Below are 21,500 nucleotides of genomic sequence, written 5' to 3'. Positions count from 1 at the left end.
CTAATTTAAAATGTTACAGAGGCTCCCTTGGGGATTCTACAAGTGTCCATGAGTTACCTATTGATTTCTCACCCATGCACGGCCTCATCCAAAATTAACACACACTATACCTAGATGGAGATGGGTAGGACACAGCCACTTGGGACCAGTGGCTGTGCTCAGCAGAGCCATGTGCCTGTGGCCACATTCAGTAAGCATATAGAGAAGGTGGGAGTCCAGTCAACCTTGGCAGCTACCAGCAACTAAGTGAAAGTAGAGGCAGGGAAGAAAGACAGGTGGGGGGAATGTGAGGGAAAGCCTGGAGACGGATCCTCTAGACTCCAGCGTTGGCGAGGGGGGATGTACACTGGGTTAGTTATGTTCTAGCACTTGAACTTGCCCTCCCCTTATGCATACGATGGGCAGAGTTTGATGACATGAGAGAGAAACAGTTCACCTCGGTGGGAGCCACTAGTTGGGATGTAGGAGGGTTTTGGGAACAGAGGTGACTACTGGCTGGAGAACATGGTGAAAGGAGAGGGGAAGAGCTGTGCGGCAGGATCTGTGCGGTCCCCGAGTAATAAGAAGGCTCAGGAGCTATCCTTAGCGTGAGTGGCAGGAAGAGGAACCAAAGGGAGGTGGAGCAAGGGTCCAGTGAGCCTCAGCATAGAGCCTCGTCCCTAACAGCAGGCAGAACTGGGAAGGTGTGAAAGCTGAAGGCACAGACCCAGCCTCAGTGCTGTGTAGACCGCGACTCGGAAGAGCGTGTGTTACAGGAAAGTAGTAAGAGTGGGTCCCAGCTTCCTTAAGGATTGGGTAGAGCGAGCGCCACACCAGAGCCTGGTCCACCCTTGACAGGTATGCTAGTGAGAATTCCTTCGGAAGCACCCACTCTCGTGAATGCGTTCAGTAGCACTGACAGGTTAAGTGTCTGAGCATCTGTGTGTCTGACTGTGTGCTTTGTGTCACTTGCAGGAATCCTGCTTTGGAGAGTTGACGGACTCCAGCGACAGTGACTCTGCCCCACTTAGAAACTTTGTGGAATCGGCTTCAGAAAGTTACACAGCAGAGGCTCGGGGTTACTTTGACTTGCTTGAAAAACTTAGAAGGAGTGATATCTGCCTGGAAAAATCCAGGTCACAGGGATTTTCCCACACTGTAAACAGGCTGGCACCTGTTGGATTTGATAGCAGAAGAGTAACACCGGGAGAACCCTCCTCCACATCTTCTCTAGCTCGGGCAAGGCACTGGATAGCATCACCTGAATTTGTGAAGGATAGGGGAGATGTCGTAGACAAGGCAGAAGGAAAGGTAGCTGCCCAGGAGATGGATAAACCTGTACGAGTCAGGAAAGGGCTGCTGAAGCGTAACAGGAGACTGTGGAGGGAGAGGGCATCCAGAAGCTCAGCCCGAAAGAAGGAAGCCAGAGCCAGGAAGTCAGAGGCTCGTTATTCTCCTTTTGGCAAGAGGACATTCAGTGAACTCATGGAATCTGAAGGGAAAACCCTGTCATCAAAAGCGTTGTGCTCACCCCACTCAGAATTTACCAAATGGACACTCACTGGTGAATTTCCTTCCAAGTCACACCGTGTGGTGCATTCTGGCCATTTTCAGAGAAAGGAGAAAGATGTGCAGGCGTCTACTTTGGGGCCGGGTGTTTGTGCAGCGGCAGCCAGTCTTCCTTCCCCTTCTACCTCTGTGCCAGAGTCTCTGTGCAGTAACCCCAAGGCTTCTCGGCTAGGGTTTATCAATGCAGGGGCTCCAGCAGATGGGAACTGCACGAACCTGCATCGTTCAGAACAAAAGTCACCAACTAGAACTTTTAACACGTTCCTTCAGTGGTCTGAGCCAGCAGCATGCTTTCCAAAAGGAAATGACCCAGAAAACAGCTCGTCTGCTTTGAATTCCAAGTCAAAATTAGGAGCATCTACATTTAGCGATTGGAGGAGCAGAGGCCCGGAGCCTTTAAACATTTTTAAAAGTACCATGCAGGCACACCCACTTCCTCAGTCAGTATTTCAGAAGCCAGCCACAAGTGGGCAGTGTGGTGTCCGAGGTTCAGGCACTGCGTTCACCCTGCCTAAGTCAGATTGGACTTCATTAGCGCATTCTCAAGCTAGCTCTACGAGGAAGAGCCCTGCTTCTGCTGACAGTACCTCGTGGCACCGTAGTCATATACTGAGGAGAGGTGGTGAGGGCAGTCCCAGAGCTACCTCCGAACATCAGCAGAAGACGAGTGTTCAGTCCGAGAAGGCAACACCAGCCTCACAGAACAGCAGGTTGACAGCCGTGCCTGGACCTCCTCCAGAAAGTACTGTCCCTTTGGAATTCAACACAGCTGCTGCTTTGCTCCCAAACCAAGTGTCAGTCATAACAAAGCAGGCAAGACCTGAGCGGATGCAGAGTGGCAGCCTGGAACACTGGCAGCCACGTGGGGCCACTTCGAGCCCTTCTGCAGACAGTAGTGAGGAGGCAGGTCCTACGCTATCTGTATCGGAGTCTACTGGAGATGGGGATCCCACAGCACAGGGCAGTGACGGGGTACCTGAGGAGGAAAGCCTTTCTCCAGGAGTTTCTGTGTCTTGGCGAAAATCAAGTTGCGATTCCCCAAGTGGCTCTGTGCCAGCAGAGAATTTTGGTTCTACAGATAAGTTACCCTTTTCACCTGGCCACAGCCTCATCCAGAACCAGTGCGTTGTAAATGAAGCCCTGCTACAGAAACCCAGGAGGTCTCCCCATACCACACAGTCAGGTGCCCGTAGGCTGGAGGCTGGGAAGCTACTTCTGTCTGAGGTGCCATCCAGAGACTGTCCTACTGGACAGATGCCCAGTGGAGCTCATCCCCAGGCAAACACTGAGACCCCTGTAGCTGCGAGAGGTTCTGGTAGTGCTTCACGAAATGCCAGCCCACCTCCCACAGTGCCCACCAGGGCGCTCCTCAGAACCCGTGTCCCCGCCGGTACTGTCTGTTCTTCAGTTCTTGGCAGTGCAGATGGGGAGAAGCAGAGTACCTCCCGAAGTAGTCTTCCTGGGGCTTCCTACTGCTACACAGGCATCAGAGAGCAGAGGGAGGATACTGAGGTAGAGGATGAGGCCTTTAGCTGCAGTGAGGGAGAGCATGAGACTGAAGCTTCCATGGGACACAGACAGCAGGGTGCAGCAGGAGACTCACGGAGACTTTTGGGAGACCCGGAGGCTGGGCTGCGTGGGCTTGGACATGCCTTGGATGTAGGCGATCTGGCCTCAGCCTTGCAAGGATGTAACTTAAGCACTTTTCTTTACATAGATAAGCTCTCTACATCAGAGGTCGTTATGTTTCTTGAAAGTTGTCAGTTAAGGGATTATACTTCCAGGGCCTCTGTTTCAGAATGTTCTAGCAAAGAAACTGTTAATGAAGAAATGAGAAAAGATTTCAGGCAAAGTGAAATCTTCAGAAAGAACCGCGGGAAAAGGTTCCATGAAGAAGAAACACCCAGAGCCTCGGAAGAGTGGGTCGAGTCAGAGGGAGATGACTTCCATGTCAGAAATTCAAGCCAGCGTGCTTGCCATCCTCTGGAAATGCCATCTGATATTCTCACTGGAACCAGGGAAGAACTGGTTGCAAACCCTGGGGTCTGCAATGAGAAGGAGGCTGATGTGTTGCTCTTAAACACGCATCACAGCCAGGTAGCTGACGAGCTGATAGAAAGCACCCTGCCCGCGGTAGCATCCAGCTCCATGCCCCACACTGCAGAATTGCCCCATCCAGCCACTGTGGGTGCTGCAGGCAGCTCTCCACTGAGTGTCATGTCTGACCCGGAGCATATTCAGAGCAGATCTGAGGATGAGACCAGTTATGGGGGCTGCCCCAGCACTGGCCGGGAGGGCCTGGCAGATCCTGCGGAGCTTTTGGCCTTGAGCTCTGACTGGACTGCTCCACCAAGGCTAGAGCAGAGCTCTGAGTGTGTGACAGAGACAGCATTTCGCTATCAGATCTCCGCAGTGACCTCAGAAGTCATAAGCGTACTGATAAATAAGGACCAAGACGTGGTGATTGAAAAGGGGGACAACTGGACTATCATCAGTGGTGTCGCCATCTCTCCCGGCATGGAACAAGTAGTTCTTTGTGAAACTCTTGATGCTTTCTCTTCTCGGGATCTGGGAGGCCCAGACAGTGGCTCTGTGGGCAAGTCCCCTGAAGCCAGTCCTGCTGGCCCTCTACCTCAAGAGCCTCCATGTGGCGCCCAGGAGGATGCTTCCAGCAGTGATCAGAGTGCCAACTTTGATAAGAGTCGTCTTCGGAACAGACCTGTGAAGCCTAGCATCTGGATTCGCTCTCAGATGTATGACCAGACACTTGAGACCGAGAAAGTTGTGTCTGATCACACATATTGTAACTGGAAATTAGAGCCACTTGGTAAGAATAAGACTCGATCAAAGATTTCCAACAAAGATCAATCAGGCAAACTGGCAAAGACTCCAGGACTGGACACAGGGGAAGCGCATCTGGACGAAGTCCCTCAGCCAGTGCCAGGGGAAAGAGCAAATACGAATATGCCAAGAAGCCAAGCTCCGTCCACCATGGTGGGTGCAGATGTGTCCACCCCTTCCAACTGTTCCCCTGATACTCTGAATAAGATCCGGCAAGAAGTGGGGCCTCCATTGCCTCCTTTGCTCGCCCCGCTGATAGCCACACCCCCGAGGACGTCACAGCCACTGACTCCTCTGATAACACGTTCCAGTCCGTCCTCACTGGCCTCACCTGCCGGCCGTGTTTCCCCGCTGCTGTGCGACATTTCTGGGCCTCCCGTGTTGTCTCCGTGGCCGGAGGAACACCAGCAGGCCTCCGCACTGGACCCTTCTCCGTCCCCATCTACGGCGGCAGCCACTGGAAGGATAATGTCCTCTCCTCTGCAGTTCTGTGCCGCTACACCAAAGCATGCACTTCCCGTGCCCGGCCGGCTCCCATCCTGTGCACCTGGCCATGCTGCTGTGAGTGGGCAACAGGAAAATTCCGTTAAAATCCTTGACACCATGTACCCAGAGCTATCTGCCAGGGCCCGGACCCTCAGCCTCCTCAAAGGGAACATGCAGCTGTCCCGAGGCTCCTCTGTGGATGGGAAGGTGTTGCCTGGGCGTGTCAGTGCACTCATAGGACTCAAAGCTATCACCTCAACATCAACTGCTTTTGTCCTAACTGGGGGCACCTCTGGTGGTGACGGCAGCCAAGGTAAGTCACAAGACTTGAGTGCACAGCAGGATGCAGGTGGGAAAAGAACACTGGCAGCCTCCATACTGAGGAGTGCTAAGAGACTGCGCCTCGACAGTGAGTCCCCAGAGCCAGACACCAACCAGGTCGCTGCAGAAGGAGTCCCCGGGGACGCCCCAGGAGGAACCTCACCAGTCGAAGTTGTCGCAGCTGAGGAAGAACAAGCTGCTGCCCTGGTCTGCAGCCCAGCATCTCAACTGCATGTGAACCCACGAGAGATGGCAGAGTCGTACAACATAGCCATAGCTCGTGCTCTGAGGAAGATTGCCGAGTCCTCCTTTGACCTGCTCCCTGTCATTCGCAGTCATGTGTATGTGGGAAATATCTCCAAAAAGCCTGTCATGAGAGATCAAGAGAAGGAAGTTGTTTATGAATTTAGCACAACAAACAAGGTAGGCTGCAGCCTTTCTCTCACTGTGGCTAGACTGAAATGAGTGTCTAGTAGGGACTGGCTAGTGAGGTGACACTGAAGATTACCCTTGCATCTAGAGATTAGAAACACAAGATGACAGTGGATGCTTGACACGTACGACTCTGTAGAGAAAAATCTGTTGGAGCAGAAATTTTACATTTCCAGATGGCGCCGGCATTTCAGGCATAAAGTATCCTCCCTCTGAGTGCCACATTCCCATCACGTACATTCCCTCCCACAGCACCAGCATCGTGCAGACTAGTGTTGTGCTGTTCCTGAGGGCTTCCTAGCTGTGTGTGCTAAGCATCCCTCAGCTCCTTGCCCAGGTGACTCCGGTGCCCGCTGGATCACTCTCCAGTGGCCACTGCCACATGCAGGATGTCCTCAGGGACTAAATACAGTGCATTTGATTGTTGCTTTTCAGAAAGCCTGAGAGGTTCAGGTGTCTTTGCGAGACTGTCTTCTGTGTGAATGGTTATCCAGTTTCTATGATACAATTCTCTTTCAAGGGAAGGAAAATAGCACCCAATCCCATAGAATCTATAAACAGTAGAATAAATGAAAATGGGGGTAGAATTAGCCTGAGCTTAATGTGCATGTACACATGTGGATTCTTAGCAAAAACCAGTGAATTATAATTTCTTTGAATGGCAAACTTGTCATCACAGGCAAGTAGATGTACCTATAGATTAGCTGTGGTATCTGTAGCTTGACCAATTCCAAGAGGTCAGTCGTAGGGAGTTCTCACCTCTGGGTATATTGTTTGCTATCATGCTAGACAAGTTATTAGAAGTTATCCTGGACTACCTTCTGGTACTGTGTAAGTTTAATTTGTCTGATAGATACCTAATTAGGATTGGTTCTAGCATCTCTAACCATAATTCTTTTATCTTTCCCAATCCAGCATTTAGGAGAATACTTACTTCGCTCTATTCTCTCAGAGCTAAAGGTTCAGAAGACATCTCTAGACCACAGTTACATTCATGCACTTTGCAGAGTATATGTGGGCATTTGTCGGCAACTTGGAGACTTGGAAAGAGCTCGCTTGTTCTGCTACAGCCTTCTGAAAGAAGGTGTGTTCAGGTTGCAGCACTTGTCTTGAGAACCTGCTGTTTCATTTCCACCGTACACTTGCTTCTGGCTTTTCACCTGGTTGTGTCTTTAAAAATAATGTTTTTTATCTCTGTGAGTTTGAGGCCAGGTTGATCTAGAAATACTGTGTCAAAAAAAAAAAAAAAAAAAAAAAAAAAAATAGTTTTGATCTGCCGGAGGGCTTAAGTGACCAACTATACCTAACTAGATTTAACTTACATTGGCACACACTCCCCTTTGAAGGTAGGTTGTCTCTTGTCACCCACTGTGTATCTACTTTATTCCTGTGTTGTAAAATATTGGGAACCCTTGTGCAGTGACTGCCCGTATTGCTGTGCCCCTGGCTAAGGACAGTAATTGTCGGGTGGATCTGTAGCCTCGTGAAAAGCTGTACCTTAGTGATGAAAAGGAGGGGGAAGATCCAGGCTGTCCTCACTCGCCTTCCCCTTTACTACAGCTTCCTCAGTCTCAACTGTGGATCCAGATTAGGAGACCTGGGTGGCAGCAAGCCATCAGTGCTCACAAGCAGGGAAAGAGGAACACAATAAAGCGTTGTACCAAGAAGTCGATGCTAGTTTGCCCACATTGTTTCACTGATTTGTTCAGTTTTCCATTGTGGGACTCATGCTATGCGGCCAAGAAAGGGCTGCAGACCTGGTGACACGGGGACACAAAGCTGGGCGGCAGAGAGGAGTACGGTTAAGTCCAGTTCCGCGGCTTTCCTGCTCTTACTCAGTCACAAGCTTGCTCACACCACAGGCTTTGTTCCGACAAATGTCTTTCTGTCGTTGTTCACTCTGTGATGTGTCACAGGTGCCCTTAATCATTTTCTGTCCCATATTCTCCTGTTGTCATTGTGACACTTACCTTCCTTCCCTTTATGGGACACAGATTACTTTAGTCCCACTCTCTGTCCCGTTGTATTGTGTAGTCTAAAAGGACAAATTCTGTCCCACCTCACTGTTTTACAGCCATTTGCACCGTTTACAGCCGTTAACCCCTGTTGTGTAACTGGCTTGTACTTTGGAAGGTAGATTTGATAGTCTGGGGCGGGACTCAGGGAAGCTTCCCTGTCCTGTGAAGAGTGTGGATCAGACTTAGGAGGGAACATGTGGAATTGCTGTGACAGGAAGCCGGCACCAGAAGAACAGGTGTGCACAGCAACACATCAAAATAGTGCATCAGGGCTATGCTCTGACCCACTCACCCTTTTACTCACAGTAATAATAGACAAAGTAGAAGGAAGCTTTAGCCAGGTCCACCTTCGTGACAAATAGGACAAAACTCATATTAACTGCATCGGAAAACTGGTTTTGTTTGTGAAATTAAGATACTCATTTCATGACATACAAACAAGCTCCACTTTTAGATACATATCCAACAGAAAACAGACTTGAGAGCACATTTGTGATGTGTTATTTCATAATAGCCTGTAGTGGGAAACAAATGCTGTCAGCAGGTGACTGAACATATCAGCACACTGTTAGCTGTTGAGCGTCTGAACACTTCATAGTTGTGCAAGTGAACGGACTCCTCATGCGTGCAGCCCATGGGTAGATCTCAGTTTTGTTGAGTGTGTAAAAGAGTTGAGTATGTAAGAACACATAGCACACTAAGGCAGTATTACCTATTTGATTTGTAGTGATAGTAAACAGACTTGGGATTCTCCATCTAGGAAGGAGGTACTCTTTAAGAGTATATGTTACTGCTTTTATTTTAAAAAGAAAAGCCTGGAGAGTGAAAGAATATGTGGCAAAAAAATTCATGGTAGAAACTTGGTTGCATTTCAAACTTTGTACAAAAATACAGAACTTAGTATGAAAAGGTGGTATTGGTCAGAAGGGCTCCGTCAAAGGAGAGAAGTTAACATCCTGCCTTCAGATTTTTTCAGGCTGAGAATTTTCCCATTTGATACACAATATTATAAGGCCATTCATTTCCACACAGCTGGTAACCATTGTTTAGATTTAAAGGGTTGAAGTGTAACAGTATGCCAAGCCAGACATAGCAGCTCCTTCCTAGAATCCCAGCACTTGGGAGAGACTGAGGTGAGAGTTTGTCACCAGTTTGAGGCCAGTCTGAACTACAGAATGAGACCTGTCTCAAAATAAAAGAAAACCCAAAGAGAGACCCAAGACGGGGGGGGGGGGGGCAGGGTTTTGAGACAGTGAAGACCCCCCCATTAACCATGCACTCACAAAGCTGTCAGCTTCAGGTGCTTCGTGAGACATCTGTGAAGTAAAATCCATGTCTAGTTGTAACTTACTGTCATAGGTGAGACGTAAAGGTTCTTTTTATCCTCTCTTACAGATTTTCCAGAATCTGAGAAGTTGACCCTATTCATTGCCAACATGTGGCGTGAAGTGTTTCTCTCCCAGTCAGCCATTAGTGAAGCAATGCAGCTCGTTGCCAGGCAGCGTGCCAGAGGGGAGGTTCTGAACTGCCTGAGAGCATTCCTCAGCTGGGAAAAGGTACACTCTGTGCTGTGTGATGCCCTTTCTGCGGTACATGTAGAATGAACTTAGAGGTTGCTATGAAGCTTTGTATTTCCTTTTGTTCAAATTCTTGAGCATTTTTAAAAGATGATATTATATTTACTTATTTATGTTTCTGTGTCCTGCCATACCTGTGCACGCTCTCTCTCTCTCTCTCTCTCTCTCTCTCTCTCTCTCTGTGTGTGTGTGTGTGTGTGTGTGTGTGTGTGTGTGTGTGTGTGTATACACCTCGGAACAAGCACAGGGGTCTGTTGTTCTCTCCCCCTCACTGTGTTGGCTCTGGAAATCAGTCTGAGCTCCTGAGGTTTGATGGTGAGTGCCTTTACCTGCTGAGCCATCTGACCAGCTTCCTCTTGGGCATTTTAGAGTATCATTCCCCACAGCAGACCCTTTAAAACATTGTGCTAGCCTAATTTTGTGCAGCTTATTCATTAGTTATTCATGATATCTAGGAAAAATTCCAGACCCCCCAAATGTATGAAGATTGTTTGTTACACTAATTTATGACAGATGAAACCCATGTAATCTGCGGAGACGAGGACTATGTACTCTTGTGGAAACATAAGATAAGAAGTGTCATTCATTAGCTCCCAGACGTCTAAGCTCAGGCTTTGCTTTGTGTTGACCTGAGCCTGTGTTTGCCCTCAGCAGCTGCTTATGGTGCTGGTGGATACTGAGCAGTTCAGCCTTGTTGGTAGTGACATGGCTCACACAGTTCCCTCCAGTCATGGAAAGGAAGGTTTCTCCACAAAAAGACAAATGTGAATATTCATACAAATAAAACCAGGTGGAATCTGGTATGCCCTTTGTGGAGGTAAGCTGCCCTCAGCAGCGTGTCAGTGTGATTTATTACTCAGCAGGGAAGAGGAGTCCTTAAGCTGCTCACATGGTTGAGAACACAAAGCCCAGAATGCTGGTCTCATAAGTGAAGGAAGCTACCTACCATCATCACCCAGCAGCAGAGTTGATAGAAGTTTAAGTGTTAGTCCACGTTGTCCTGGATTCAGTCTGCTCTGTTTTGACTGGCAGGGTGGTGAATCCAGTAGCTTGTGCTGTGACTACTCGTTCCTAGTTCACACTCAGGCTGCTTCAAAGTCACTCTAGGGTCCATTAGATGCTTGTTACACTCTCAGATTGCTAGCACCCTAAGATGTTGATTTTTAATTTTATTTCTGTTTGCTAGAACGCTCCTATAGATGTCGGAATCGTGGTTTCTAAGCTGCTTTTGACCATACAGCTGTGCCCCAAAACAGAATTTCAGGCGAGTGAAGAGTTTGGTGAAGACCTCAGTGCAAACATTTGGGAATACATCTTTGCCATTGATCTCCTCTGCTGCCACCAGAGATGGATTTGGACACACGATAACATCATAAGGTGAGCAGCTTTGCTGATTTAAAGAACAGCTGTGTTAAGGGAAGATAACCTGTTAATGCTGGAGTGTGGCTTAGTTGTGGCTCTTTCTTACACAAGGCACTTGAAGTACCAATAACTTATTTTTATAAGAGTTAACAAGAGTACCCCTAAAATGTCTGAGTCACCACTAAAATCCCCCTGCTTTGTTTTTCTGTATGCTTCTGGCTACCTTCCAACGCTCCCAGTAATGTCTCCCCAAAAGCAGTACCTCAAGCATGAGGGCCTATGTTCCCACACCCCTCCTCAGAATGGCACCAACACAAGGCACCTCGGCAAGAACAAGCTAAGGAAGTGTCATACTGAACAAGCTAAGGAAGTGTCGTACTTGTCATCATACCCTCATGCGCTGATGGACCAGAAAAGAAGCTCAGAGAGGGGACCAAGAGTATGCAGATTACGAGCTAGGAGAGGGCAGGCCCTAGTGTCCTGGCCAGCCACTGAGTTTAGTTAGCTGAGATTTCTCTCCTGGTCCACACTTCTGGCTCTAACTGTGCCCCATCCCTTGAGAAGAGAAATTATCCCCCGATTTAAAAAAATAAAACAAAAAATTCTTTTTGAACAATGTTGCTGAGAAAGCCTGGTTTAAGGGGAAGGTACAGAGTTAAACCACTCACCACATAGTTGGTAGTATGCCTTTGAGATAGCTGGTTTCTGTGAGAGTCACTTTTGCAAGGAGCTATCTGCAGGAGAATCTTGTTTTCACTCTCCTGATCCCAGGAAAGACAGACTTGGGCCTCACAGTGAGAACTGACACCAGGTCCGTTTTTACAGTGATAGCTGTGTCAGGATGCTTGTGTGGAGGAGGTCTTTGTACATACACATGGAGAAACATGTCACAGTCAGTCCTACGTAGAGAAATGACAGCTGTGCCTAATGCCTGTCTGTGAAGGTGCGTGAGCCCAGGTGGATTCCTCAGGTGAGCTCAGGGAGGCAGGCCATTCTTTCCCAGTGACAGAAGAGGGACCAGAGCTGGCCCCTGACAGGATGCTCTGTTCTTGTCCTCTAATTGACTCCAGATTCTGCTCTTCCCTGCTTGTCACTTTGTTCTCACCACCATGTCATCTATGTCTGTAAACAGAAGGCGGTGGGGGGCTGGGAAAAAAAGCCAGAATTTCAGGAGCAGTTCTGTAGGATTGTCTGGTACTGTCTGCACAGTGACAGGCGTGTATCTTGTCGTGTTGTTTCTAGTAAGGAGCTGTGGCCTGTAATGGATAAGTGGATCAAATACAGGAAAGGCCATTCGAACATAGCGTACACTCCAGATGTTATTGTCGCCTCTGTGCTGAGACTGATCGGTAAGTTTCTGTTTGACTGCTTTTGCCACCCTTGTTCTTGTTAGGATTTGGTGAGGACCAAGACTACAACTCAGAGTGTTTATTGAGTACACTAAAGGCGCACATTGAGTACACCAAGAGCATGCATTGAGTACACTAAGAGCGCGCATTGAGTACACTAAGAGCATGCATTGAGTACACTAAGAGCGCGCATTGAGTACACTAAGAGCATGCATTGAGTACACCAAGAGCATGCATTGAGTACACTAAGAGCGCGCATTGAGTACACTAAGAGCATGCATTGAATACACCAAGAGCATGCATTAAGTACACCAAGAGCATGCATTGAGTACACTAAGAGTAGACAATGGCTTTGAAGTGCCCCTGACATGGCTGCAGTCACACTGTCAGATTGGTGGGTTTGTGCTTCACCACTCTCCTTACTCTTTCTCATCACACTAAGTCATCTAGTGTCTCTGTCACCACTCCATGGTAGTATGTTTGACTTATATAATTATAGAGGTGATGTCGACACGTGCCCAGAGGTTTATAAATTGCTACCAAGTGTGTGTAGTCTTGTTCTGTGTATAAAATATTGAGGATGTAGTGTGCAAAGGCACTAGCCGCCAAGCCTGAGCCATTTAGTCCTCGGGCCATAAGCTTGCATACCTTCCTCTAAGCTATCCCAATGATAGATGCCTAAGAAGGATCACTTCAGGTCATTAGAGAAATAAAAGTTGCTGTTGGAGAATGCTGTGAGATCCAGACTCTCCTTGCTGTAAACTGTAGAGAGGCCTTCCGATGACCCCTTGAAACTCCCAATTTTATTTTTACCTACTTTGTTCGTCTTTGCCTGACCTGTGGCAGCCTGCTGACCACTCTTTCCAGATCATCAGTAATGCTCTCTGTTCATTAAAAACCCTCATATTTTGTTTGACCTGTAGGTGCCTTCCTTCCATCTGAGAGACACAAACCAAAGCCTCCCTGGTTTGTTCAGAGAGCCCTTTGTCTAATTAAACTTCATAGGCAATACTGTTGAAAATAATGTTACCATTTGAAAATGTGCTGTGTAAATAAACCTTATAAGTATGTAGTGTAACGTCACTGTATCTACAAATGTGTTTCTTCCTCATGGACTCCATGCCCTAGTTATCAATGCCATGCTTAGAGCATGTATAAAACATGTAAGACAGAGACGTGACTGTGGGTGGGACCATACCTTCCTGGGAAATAAGTAGAACTATGTGTGCTTTATGTTACCTAGTAAGAGAACATGAGACGCAACAACAAAGACTAGGTAGTCACGAGCTCCGAATCAAAGGACAAACAGGCACAGGCTTGGTGATCCCAGGCATTGCACAGGGCACAGTCTCCGACTGCTTGCTGAGTTCCTTGGTTGGTGACTGTTCTCTCCTAGATCAGGAGGATGGTACTGAGAAGGGCCTGTGCTGACAAATGAGCCATCAGGTAGCGTGCATGTACCTGGGGCCAGTCCTGCTCATGGATTGGAGAGACTGCTCTGCTGTGGACTAACTGCTGGAAGTGGCGAACTTTTTGAGAGCTTACAGAAATAGGAAAGGGATTTAAGCTAGTCCGTGTGTGTTGACCTGGGTGGTTCACACAGAGGAGGAAGTGCATTTGCAGGTACATTAAGAGCAGGGATGCCACTTTTCCACTGTGTTGTATTTATAGAGCTCATATATGTTTATGGCAGTTCCCCTAGAATGTGACTTTCTGAAGCCACACTTTGTGTGTGCATGTGCACACCCAAGTGCGTAAGTGTGTATGTGTGCACCTCTGTGTACATATGCTTGTGGAGGTCAGAGGACACCTCATGTCTGGGGTGCCACCTACTTTGTGGGGTTTGTTTATTTTACTTTTGGGCTTTTAAGACATCTCTCACTGGACTGAAACTCACTAAATTATCCAGGGGTCCAGCACTGGGGTTACAATTTTGACATGAGTTTTGAGGATCGAACTGAGTCGTCTTCCCAACTTGAAGCCACACTTGAAAATGGGAATTTTGATGTTCTTGATACAGTGATTGTGTCCTGTATTTGTCCCTGCAGTGAGGGGGCACGCAGGTGGAGTGCTGCTCTCCGGTGGTTGGTGACCTGTGCCCCTGTGGTTCTCAGGGAAGGTGGAGAGCAGGTTCCGGTGCCTGTTACTCCTGCTGGTTCTGCACAGACTCCCAGGGAAGCTTGTCGTAGGAGATGTGAAAGTGCCACAACTGCTCTAAATAGCAAGCAGGCACTTTGGGTTAGATGTCACAAAATGCTTATAGCTACTTATATCATGTAAGCGCTTGCAATAAACATGCCTTATGGAAAGGCTAGTTCTCAAGTAAGTCAGGAAGAACATGCTGGAACTTTATATCAGAGGCAGATAAGGATAATTGTAGAGCCAAAACTCCATTTGTACTTTTGTGAAATTAAGGCTAGTTTATTTTTTAAATCTTAAGGTCTCTGGCTTTCAAGAGATAGACTGATTTGGAGTAATAAATATATTCTTAATTAATTAGTAATTACTACAATTGTTATGGACAAGAATAATTTTTTATTATTATTACATAGCTGCCAATGCCATATAAAGACAATACATAAATACATGATATGGACTTTGAAGGATGGATAGCCATCTTCGGTCCAGGTTGTGTTCTATAATGAAAAACAAGCTTTCTGTCAGTGTGTAACATGGTATAATACGGAATGAGCAATAAACGTGGCTGTTAGGCAGCAGCCGCATTCAGTTATTAAGTAGGATTTGCTCCAGCTCACCTTACAGTCTTGTGTTGGAGATGACCCAAGAAAGCGAGGAAGGGCCTGATGTGCTGTGGGGCTGCAGGTGTTTGGCAGAGGTGACGCCTGCACCGGTTGAGCCTTGGACAGAGCCACTGACTGAGGGTGACAGAGCCAGGGTAGAATTGTGGGTGAGAAGCAAGGAAAAAGTAGCAGCTTCACCTTGGAGTACCGGGCCAGCCCACTCTGGGGGAAGGTGTCCCCCTCAGTCAGTCGGTCATTTCAGGATAAACACCCTACAGACAGACGCACACAGATCTTACCTCTTGTTGATTCTAGAGCCAGTCAAATTGACAGCCACACTTAACCATTATTACTACATTTGTAACTAAAGATAATGAATGGTACTTCTGAGACAAAGCCAGTGGGCATGGATGGCATTGCCCAGACTCTTTCCTTAGATCCTCAGTAGGAAACAGCACACTCTCATCCTGTGCTCTGCATGTAGTGTGCTGTGTTGTTTGGTGTGAGCAAAAGAAGTGGCTCTTAGTGGGGCAGTGACACCTTAATACCAGTAGATCTTGAGTTTGAGGTCCAGGAAACAGCCAGCGGCTACACAGAGAGCCTCCCTCTCAAAGAAACAAAACAAAAAAGGAAGTGAGTCTTGTACAGAAATGTGATTGGTGAAAGTGAATACAGTTGCAGTAGCTGTTTTGATTTTGAGTATTTCTAGATGTCCCTCCTTGTTTTTCCTGAGATGGGGTCCTGTTGTGACCCTGTTGAAGTAGAGTCTTTAAAGCTATTTGTGAAACCTGAAAGCCACCCAACTAACATTCAAGGTAGAGAAACCCATTTGCCCACTTTAGTTTTGTGATCTGCAGTGTTCACCTGGGAAAGGGCAGGTTATGTCACCAATACCCAGAATACACATACAAGGTCATGCTTAGAGGGGAACGTAAGTGGTGGAGATCTCCCAGGCTAAGATGGCTGATGGAAGTTGTTGGTCCAAAGCTGCCATGTCACCCATGTCACCATTGCCCATGGCAGTAACTTCCTCAAGGTGCAGCTTTGTATAGAGAACTTAGCTCTCTCTACCAAGTGGCTGTGGTTTGTCAGTGAACATGGCATGTGACAGGGTGCCTGACTGCACTCAAAACTCTACTTTGGACACACTTTTCACAGCAACCTGTGTGCTTGGTGTGCTGTGTTTTGCATACACTCCTGTGACCTCCTATGTTACACATGTGTGCACCACCATCCAGGTTGCGAGTGAGTTGCTGTGCCCGCTCCTTCAAGCACATTTTCTAGTGAAGCTGGCATAAGTACTAGCTGGAAGGAATTGCCCTATCCAGTGAGATCCACAATGGCTATCTGGTGCTGACTTGGCTCCCTTGGGCCCTGTGGGTAGGAAGCACAGAGCCTCCTTGCATTGGTGACAGGTGTCATCAGGGCTGCCAGTGAGACCACAGCCTTCTCTGTTAACCCGGTAAAGTTACTTATCTCACATTTTGCCTGTGGTAACCACTATTTAAATTCCATTTCTTCATGCTACCTGTCTTAGTTAACAAAAGCAAGTTGGAGAGGAAAGGGTCTATTCTTTTTGCTTACGATCCCACATTGTGGTTCATCACTAAAGGGAGTCAGGACAGGAACCTAGAGGTAGGAGCCGCTGCAGAGGCCATGGAGGAGTGCTGTTTACTGCCTTCTTAGAGAACCCAGGACCACCAGTGGGAAACTCCCACATCAATTATCAATCAAGAATGTACCCTACAGGCCTGCCCACAGACCAGTCTTACGGAGGTATTTCCTCAATTGCATTCTCTCTTCTCCATGATTTAGCTTATGTCAGGTTGACATCTACCTAACAGCACGCCATGAATAGCAGGGAGCGCCATGCTGTGAGCTCTGTGGCCTCAGCTGTCTCACTGAACGTTGGCCTCCGCCACAGTCTAGGATCTTCAGGCTTAAACTTCACCATGTTAAATAAAAGAAAACATGGATTTGCCATTTCTTGGAAGCATTAATCAGAATTTACTGAAGCCTACTTTTACTGTGTTTTGTTTCTCCAGGTCGATTAGGCCAGTTGGGATTGAAGGAAGGGTTTCCAACTGCTGTAAAGAATATCAGCTCGGTTATTGGTATGTTCATACAGCATGCTCAGGATGAAGGTAAGACCATGGCTCTCATGTCCTGAGGACATGAGCCAGTGCCCCTCCAACTTGAACATCATGTGGTTTTGACTTTCATGGTGTGTTGTTTCTATGAGAGTCAGTTTGCCCTGTTGAGCAGTACTTCCTCCAAAGAAGGAACTCTGCTCCCAGGCCTGGTGCCCTGCCTGCCCCAGGAGGCATCTTGAGAATGACTTCCCACCTCTCACCCATGCATAAGCACAAAACGTCTGTTGCTGGTTGGTTTTTTTATACTCTTTTACTCTTGATCTTACTCTTGGGGGGGCCTGTCACCCAGCTGCCAGATAAGTCACACACAGAGACTTATTGTTTCTTATAAACACCCGGCCTTAGCTTGGCTTGCTTTTGCCAGCTTTTCTTAAATTATCAGGACTACCTTTTGCCTCTGGGCTTTTTCCTTTTCTTACTTCTGTTTATGTTACTTTCACTCTTACTCTGGCTGGCCCCTGACATCCTCCTCCCCTTGTTCTGTCTTGCTCCCTCTCTTCAGATTTCTCCTCCTATTTGTTCTCTCTGCCTACTAGCCTCGCCTATCCTTTCTCCTGCCTTGCTATTGGCCGTTCAGCTCTTTAACCTTCAGGTGTTTTAGACAGGCACAGTAACACAGCTTCACAGAGTTAAGCAAATGCAGCATAAACAAAAGCATTACATCTTTACATTGTTAAACAAATGTTCCAGAGCACAAACAAATGTAACACAAATTAATATTCCACAACAAACATCTGCTGTTTTGTTAGGTAGTTTGCCAGCTAGTTTTATGTCAACGTGGCATAAGCTAAGGTCACCTGACAGGCGGGAACTACAATTGAGAAAATGCCTGTGAGGCTTCTTGCTGGAGCTGTGTCCTCAGTGAAAACCAGCTCAACCGTGTGCGGTGAGGGCCCTGCAGCAGATGGGGCCCAGTATCTTAGCCATTTGCGGATTTCATAGTGTGAAATATGATGTCGTGCTCTTTTGTGGGGAAAGCATACTCATAGTAACACTTAGAATGATGGGTCTGGTTTGTTGAGCAGTCAATGATTGTGTAGTTAAACGGCTCCTCACTAGATATGCAGACTGACAGCACAGGGCTGATCCTGGAATGTGCCAGGCATGTGGACAACAGCCTGTAAGTGCTTACTCTGAGGCACTCTGACCGTATGGCAGTGTCTTTTGCTTCCATATGAAAATGCTCTTGACAACAGTTTGGGTATATCTTGTCATACAAAAAGCACTCAGGGTCATAGCTGATGAGTCGTCATGCTAACATGTGCAGCCTGGACTATGTAACCTGGAAGCTGTATATCGTGGGACATCACTGCATGCATCCTCGATTCCCTGGAGGTAGAAAGGCTCTGTCCTCATTCCATACTTTACATGCCGGAGGGAAGAGTCAGGAGCCAGCAGAGCCTGCCTGCCAGCCCTGTTAGTGCAGATCTGTGTGCTGCAACGTCTGGGAAGTCTCATAGGTCACATGTGCATGTTTAAGGCTGTTATGAATGCCTTTTTTATACCTCACTGAGACCTGGCCCCAAAGGGAGCCATATTGTGTTTTTCTTGAATCTTCAGACCAGGAAAGAAATCCTTTTAAAGCATCAGTTTAGACACATGGATTTCTCTGGTGTTTGCTTCCTGCTTTAAGAGCAGAGCCTTCCAGAACTGCCCTTGACAGAAAGTAAGCATCACCCCATTCCACGTCTAAGCACTGACAAAATACTATAGCTGTAAAGTTCTATGCCACCAAACTGGCTAATACATGAAATTATTAAAATGTTGTGCTATGTTACCTGTGCTGTGTATAGAAGGCATACAAGACTATAAACAGATGTCATGGTTAGACCCGAGGATGGCTAGATTTGTGAATGTACATGAAATTATTAAAGTACTGTGCCGCATTACCTGTGCTGTGTATGGAAGGCTAATGGACCGTAAATGAATGTCACTGTTAGACACAGGATAACTAGATCTGTGAGCTTGCATTTGAAAGAGGGACACTCATCCTGGAACTATACTTTGCCTTCTTTCCCTGCTTTGCTCATAGAAGATAGAAGATAGAAATGCATGGTTAATACTGAACTTTGGCTCCTAAATAGTTAAAATTTCAATCAATTACATTAAGTTATGAATTAATAAGTTATATTTTAAAAATTAAACTTTTGCCAAGATATAGGGATAGTGGCTGTATGACTAAACTAGCTCTGTCACACTGGCCTTGGGGTCACAATTGCCTTGGCCTCACACTGGTCTGGGGTCACATTGGCCTTAGACTCACACTGGCCATGGAGTCTCACTGTCCCGCAGTCACACTGGCCTTAGACTCACACTGGCCATGGAGTCTCACTGTCCCGCAGTCACACTGGCCTTAGAGCCATAATGGCCTGGAGTTACACTGGCCTTAGAGCCATAGTGTCTTGGAGTCACACTGGTCTGAAACCATGCTGGACTGAACTCATACTGGCCTTCAGTCACAATGGCCAGAATCACATTGGCCTTAGAGTCTTACTCGCCTTGGATTTCACACTGGCCTGGAGTCACATTGACACAAGAGTCACATTAGTGTAGTGTCACATTGGGCCTGGGTTCATACTGGCCCTGGATACACCCTGGTCTGGAGTGTGTTGCATTGGAATAAGAGTCACACTGACCTGGAGTCACACTGACTTTAGATTTCCATTGGCCTTGGAGTCATGCTGGCCTCATAGTCACACTGACCTTGAAGTTAGGCTGGCCTGGAGTCACACTGCTCTTACAGTCACGCTGGCCTGGAATCACACTGGCATGGGGTTTTACTGGCCTGGAGTTACACTGACCTTAGAGTCTCAGCAGCCTTGAATTACGCTGGCCTGGATTCACACTAGACTTAGGGTCACACTGGCCTTAGAGTCACACTGACCTTGCAGTCATACTGGCCTGGAGTTATGGTGCTCTGGATTCCTACTGGCTTAAAGTTATGCTGGTCTTAAAGTCACAGTAGCCTGGAGTCACACTGGTGTGGAGTCACACATCCCTGGAGTCATAGTGGCCTTAGATCACATTGGCCTTACCTTATAGTGGCCTTAGAGTCACACTGGCCTGGAGTTGCACTAGTCTGTAGTCACATTGGCCTAGAGTCACCCTGGCCTGGAGTTACACTGGCCTGGAACCACCCTGGCCCTGAGTCACTGTCTTATCTTCTGTCATTGTGGCACATGGATGGGCTTTTACTTATCTGTTTATCATGATTTTCATGTATGTCTGTGTCCATTTAGAGACAGTGCTGCGGATGTCTGAGTTTTGTGCTAGTAGGTTGTTTTGGAATTTATTTGCAGCTTCATGGGGACAGAGGAGCTCCAAAGTCCTTGTGACAGCCTTTGCTCAGATGTGCACGGAGTTCTTTTATTTTTCATTTTTATACAGATCTTAAATGAACTTTTTTATTGAGAGACATTCCGTTGCTGGCAGAAAATAGTCTGTGTCTCTGTGTCTGAGTAGAGTCCTCCAGGTCATGCTTGGAGAGTCGGAGAGTCTGAGAAACAGATATTTTCCTAGCTGCTGTGTTACAATGATGTGAAATTTCTTTTCAGATATCCCATGGGGTGTACAGCTTGCAGCTGTCTATGCCCTTTGTGACTTGAGTCCTAGCAATCCAATAGAGATATCCAAGATTCTGGAAGCTTGGCGGACACAGACTTCCAACACTATTCCATCAGCAATCGTCAACTGCCTGGAAGAGGTTGGCTCCTTGAGTGCTGAGGGCTCAGCTGGTTCCACGAGCACAGGAGAGTGTGCACCCTGAGAGCTGGGGGCTCAGCTCCCTGAGATGGGAAGGTCACCCGAAGGTTATGGTCATGGTCACTGTGCAGAGAAGTGTCTTGTCACCTTTTGTTGTAAAGGATTAACCTGCCTTCAGTTAACTGAGGTCCAACAGAGAAAAGCATAAAGCAGGTGACAGTACAAGGCTCACATTTGGACTGTGTACAGATGGCCAGTCTGAGGCAGCGGCAGAGTTCTGTGTGCTCTGTGCACAGGGGACAGCTCTATAAGCTCTGTGTACAGGGACATCTTGGTAACCTCTGTGCACAGGGACAGCTCTATAAGCTCTGTGTACAGGGACAGCTCCACGGGCTCTCTGCATAGGGACAGCTCTCTGGGCTCTGTGTACAGGGACAGCTCTGTGGGCTCCGTGTACAGGGACAGCTCTACTACAGGCTCCGTGTACAGGGACAGCTCTGAAGGCTCTGTGTACAGGGACAGTAATATAGAGTCTATGTACAGGGACAGCTCTGTGGGCTCTGCATGGGGACAGCCCTGTGGGGGTATGTGCATACAGACAGTGCTATCTATGATGTGTCTCACATTGGATGATATTCCTTTCGGAATTTTTGTATTTGTATATAGAAATGGGTTTAATAACTCACTGTGATTCCGATTTGTCTTATATCCATCATTTCTTAAACTCTTGTATGTGTTTTTATAATAAAAATAAAAGCAAGCCATGCACATTGTTGTTTCGATTAGTTATGTATGATACATGGTGTACCATCTCTAGTGGGGATTCAGATGTCTCCCCAATTGTGGAATCAAATGGTTCTCTGTAGGCTTTGTTGACCATTTATAATTGATGACTGTAAAATGACACGTGACAATGGTTCTGGTGACTCAACCTGCTTATTAATTGGCTTTCACAAACATGGATGAGCAG

General features: G+C 47.2%; 1 protein-coding gene across 1 annotated transcript in view; it reads left to right on the top strand.

Moving 5' to 3' along the window:
* Positions 1-21,286, top strand: part of Ice1 (interactor of little elongation complex ELL subunit 1) — a 44,866-nt gene extending 23,580 nt beyond the window's left edge. The window contains exons 13-19 of the mRNA XM_051182711.1: positions 955-5,619; positions 6,544-6,712; positions 9,042-9,202; positions 10,410-10,600; positions 11,828-11,934; positions 16,721-16,819; positions 20,383-21,286. Coding sequence (XP_051038668.1) covers positions 955-5,619; positions 6,544-6,712; positions 9,042-9,202; positions 10,410-10,600; positions 11,828-11,934; positions 16,721-16,819; positions 20,383-20,594 — 5,604 coding nt within the window. The 3' untranslated portion in view covers positions 20,595-21,286. The remainder of the gene's footprint in view (positions 1-954; positions 5,620-6,543; positions 6,713-9,041; positions 9,203-10,409; positions 10,601-11,827; positions 11,935-16,720; positions 16,820-20,382) is intronic.
* Positions 21,287-21,500: the final 214 nt, after the last annotated feature.

Source organism: Phodopus roborovskii, unplaced genomic scaffold (genome assembly GCF_943737965.1).
Source record: "Phodopus roborovskii unplaced genomic scaffold, PHOROB, whole genome shotgun sequence".
NCBI lineage: Eukaryota > Metazoa > Chordata > Mammalia > Rodentia > Cricetidae > Phodopus > Phodopus roborovskii.
The sequence above is the reverse complement of the archived record's forward strand: the minus strand, read 5'-3'. Positions and strand labels throughout refer to the sequence as shown.